Raw genomic sequence first — 2,740 nt, 5'->3', positions numbered from 1 at the left:
CTCAAAAGCAACAGGAACAACAGAACCCAAAACAAACTGACTCTCGGCACCGAGCCATTTCTCTGTACATACGAACTGTTACCCTGTTAGGCTGGGATCATACCCAGGGCTACGTGTGCTAGGCAAACACTCCATATTCCACCAGTCACAACCCAATTTTCTAACATCTGTCATGAACTAAAATAAAACTTTGTTCCCCAATATTGTTTGCAACTAAAAGTAGCTAACTTTTGTGCATTTTTCTTAAATATCTAAATGCCAATGGGAAGAACAAACTATGCCCACAATGAAGAGCGTTTACAGTCCTTTCTTATCATGGGTATTACATCCCAGAAGGCAAAAGCACTTCTGACCACTCTCAGATCCGCCTGCCCCTGCCTCCCACCTTCTGGGACTGAAGGCATGTGCTGCCATGCCCAGAACCATTATAAACTTGCAGCACTGTGTGTGGGCCAATGTATTTCAGTTACTACACTGTGGGAAGCACCACCCAAAGACACTCCTGACAGCCCTTAAGTTCCTAGAACAGCACCCATTTTTTTTTTTTAAAACTTCAGTCTTGGCGGGCAGTGGTGGTGCATGATGCTTTTTACCACAGCTATGCGGTAACAAGGGCAAACCGGTGTCCACAGACAGGGAAACACCACCAAATCATTCATGAACACATTACTGTACTTTTATATACATTAAAGCTGTTTCAAGTAGCATGTACTAATGAAAAGGTAATATTTTTCTCAAGAAAAGTACCTGATAACACTCAGCACAGAAACTAACTTAGTACAGCTACGGGGAATGGTGATTTACTTACCAGTTGTGACACGTTATTTAAAACAAATAAGTAAGCCCAAGCGTTGAAGACATTAAAGTTCCCTTGATCGTACACGCCAATCCCTTCACATACTCTAAAAAATGGCAAAACTCAATGTTATGACTAACCAAGCAAACCCATATCTTAATATGTCTCCTTTAGAGACTTATTTTGTGTATATGAATATTCTACTGCATGCAGACGTGTGCACAATGTGTGTGCAGTGCCTTTGGAGGCCAGAAAAGGGTGCTGGCCACGCTGGCCCTAGATTTTACTGAACCCGAGTCTTCTGCAGGAGCACAGGGTGCTCTTAACCCTGAACACACACGGAAGGTATGATGGCAGCACTACTTAGATTTCTGAGACCATTTACTTCAGCAGCGCTATGGATCATCTCTTGACTCTGGTCATGGACAGAAAAACATTCTTCTAGATGTGTATGATATGATTATTCGTTCTACCCCAAAGTAATGACAAACTCAGCATCATTACACTAGAGAATCATCACTAACTCCAAAAGACAAGGCCTGATTTTGGAAAGTGTGACAGATAAACATTGATCCCAGCTCACCTTTTCCCTGTAAACTACCTAGCAGATGTGTATCTGCCGACCCAGAGCATGTCCTGTGAAGAGGCTGTTTTTTTTTTTTTAAAATATTTATTTATTTATTATGTATACAATATTCTGTCTGTGTGTATGCTGCAGGCCAGCAGAGGGCACCAGACCCCATTACAGATGGTTGTGAGCCACCATGTGGTTGCTGGGAATTGAACTCAGGACCTTTGAAAGAGCAGGCAATGCTCTTAACCTCTGAGCCATCTCTCGTCTAGATATTTGCCTGAATCGTCAGGAGAATCCTTCTCACCTGGGATGTCAATAATGATGTGTTCACCCAGATGGAATGCAACAGCTGCATTCTGGGGTGTATTCATTTCCAAAGCCCCGATACTCGCCCTGGGGTGAGGATGTCTTTGAGCCTGGAGAACCTTCATCGCGTGGTGATGAGGTAAGCCGACTTGTATGTTCAGTATGCTCTGGGTCTTCAGGCAAACATCTTTTTTGGGATAACCTCGCGTTGTTCTTCCTGTAAGACAATATAAAATTAATAGCCAAAAGTTATTTTTCCTGCTTTAAACCTAATTCTATAAGCACTCCCTTCCCCTCTTTGTCTTCCCCAAATCTGAAGAGCCTGTATCACGGCACTGCTTTCCACATTTTCTCATTCCTTACATTACTAGAGTAAATGACCTTATCTTACGTATTTGGGTCAGGGTGCCACACAAGCATGAGGACCTGAGTTCGATCCTCAGCACGGGCACAAAGCTGGGCATGTTTGTAGTCCCCGTGCTACCAATGCAGAGATAGGATCCCTGGGGCTCTCTGGTCAGCCATCCTAGCTCAATCTGTGAGCCCAGAGACCCTGTTCCAAAACCCAAGCTGAACATCCCGAGGGACCACACCTGAGGTTCATCTCTGACCCCATGTGCACAACACACAAACCTAGCTTGCCAATATACATACTTACACTAACAGAAGTTAAACAGCTGTTACTTACCAAAATGTCCCATTATGTCCGAAATATCATCTCTGATATCAGACACATCAAACATTGCTAGGAAGGAGTCGAAGAATGAGCCTTCCTCTCCTTCTTTTTTATAAGGCTTGTAAGAAAAAAAATAATGACATCCAATTGCCACAAAAAGCATTTCGATGCAGGTTATGAAATCCTACAAAGTCACACAAATATCAGACATTATTGGGCTTCGATCTAATTTTTCAAATTGCTAACTTTTCAAAGTTACTTAGAATGTCAATAACTTTGAAATATAATCCAGATTATATTCCTTTTCAACATTTTTCCCCACTTCATAACATGACAAGCAAAGTTTGCATCTCTTTTGCTTTCCCTCACTCAAGAATTTCTCAGTGCA

General features: G+C 42.3%; 1 protein-coding gene across 1 annotated transcript; it reads right to left on the bottom strand.

Moving 5' to 3' along the window:
- Positions 1-1,515: 1,515 nt before the first annotated feature.
- LOC126496228 (transmembrane protein 184C-like) lies at positions 1,516-2,734 on the bottom strand. Its single transcript, XM_050133770.1, has 2 exons — positions 2,365-2,734; positions 1,516-1,893 (listed from the first exon to the last, which is right to left on the bottom strand). The coding sequence occupies exons 1-2, from the start codon at positions 2,513-2,515 to the stop codon at positions 1,613-1,615; spliced, it is 432 nt and encodes a 143-aa protein (XP_049989727.1). The 5' UTR covers positions 2,516-2,734; the 3' UTR covers positions 1,516-1,612.
- Between the last annotated feature and the right edge of the window lie 6 nt (positions 2,735-2,740).

The sequence above is a fragment of the Alexandromys fortis genome, unplaced genomic scaffold (assembly GCF_014885135.2).
Source record: "Alexandromys fortis isolate MF-2015 unplaced genomic scaffold, M_Fortis_MF-2015_v1.1 scaffold_1915, whole genome shotgun sequence".
NCBI classification, from domain to species: domain Eukaryota; kingdom Metazoa; phylum Chordata; class Mammalia; order Rodentia; family Cricetidae; genus Alexandromys; species Alexandromys fortis.
This window is presented reverse-complemented; position numbering and strand designations above follow the sequence as displayed.

Excerpts from the sequence above, each read along its gene's own strand:
- LOC126496228 (XM_050133770.1), bottom strand. The coding sequence starts at position 2,515 with ATGCTTTTTGTGGCAATTGGATGTCATTATTTTTTTTCTTACAAGCCT. Across the intron at positions 1,894-2,364 it reads GGACATAATGGGACATTTTG|GAAGAACAACGCGAGGTTAT; the intron begins GTAAGTAACAGC and ends ATTGTCTTACAG.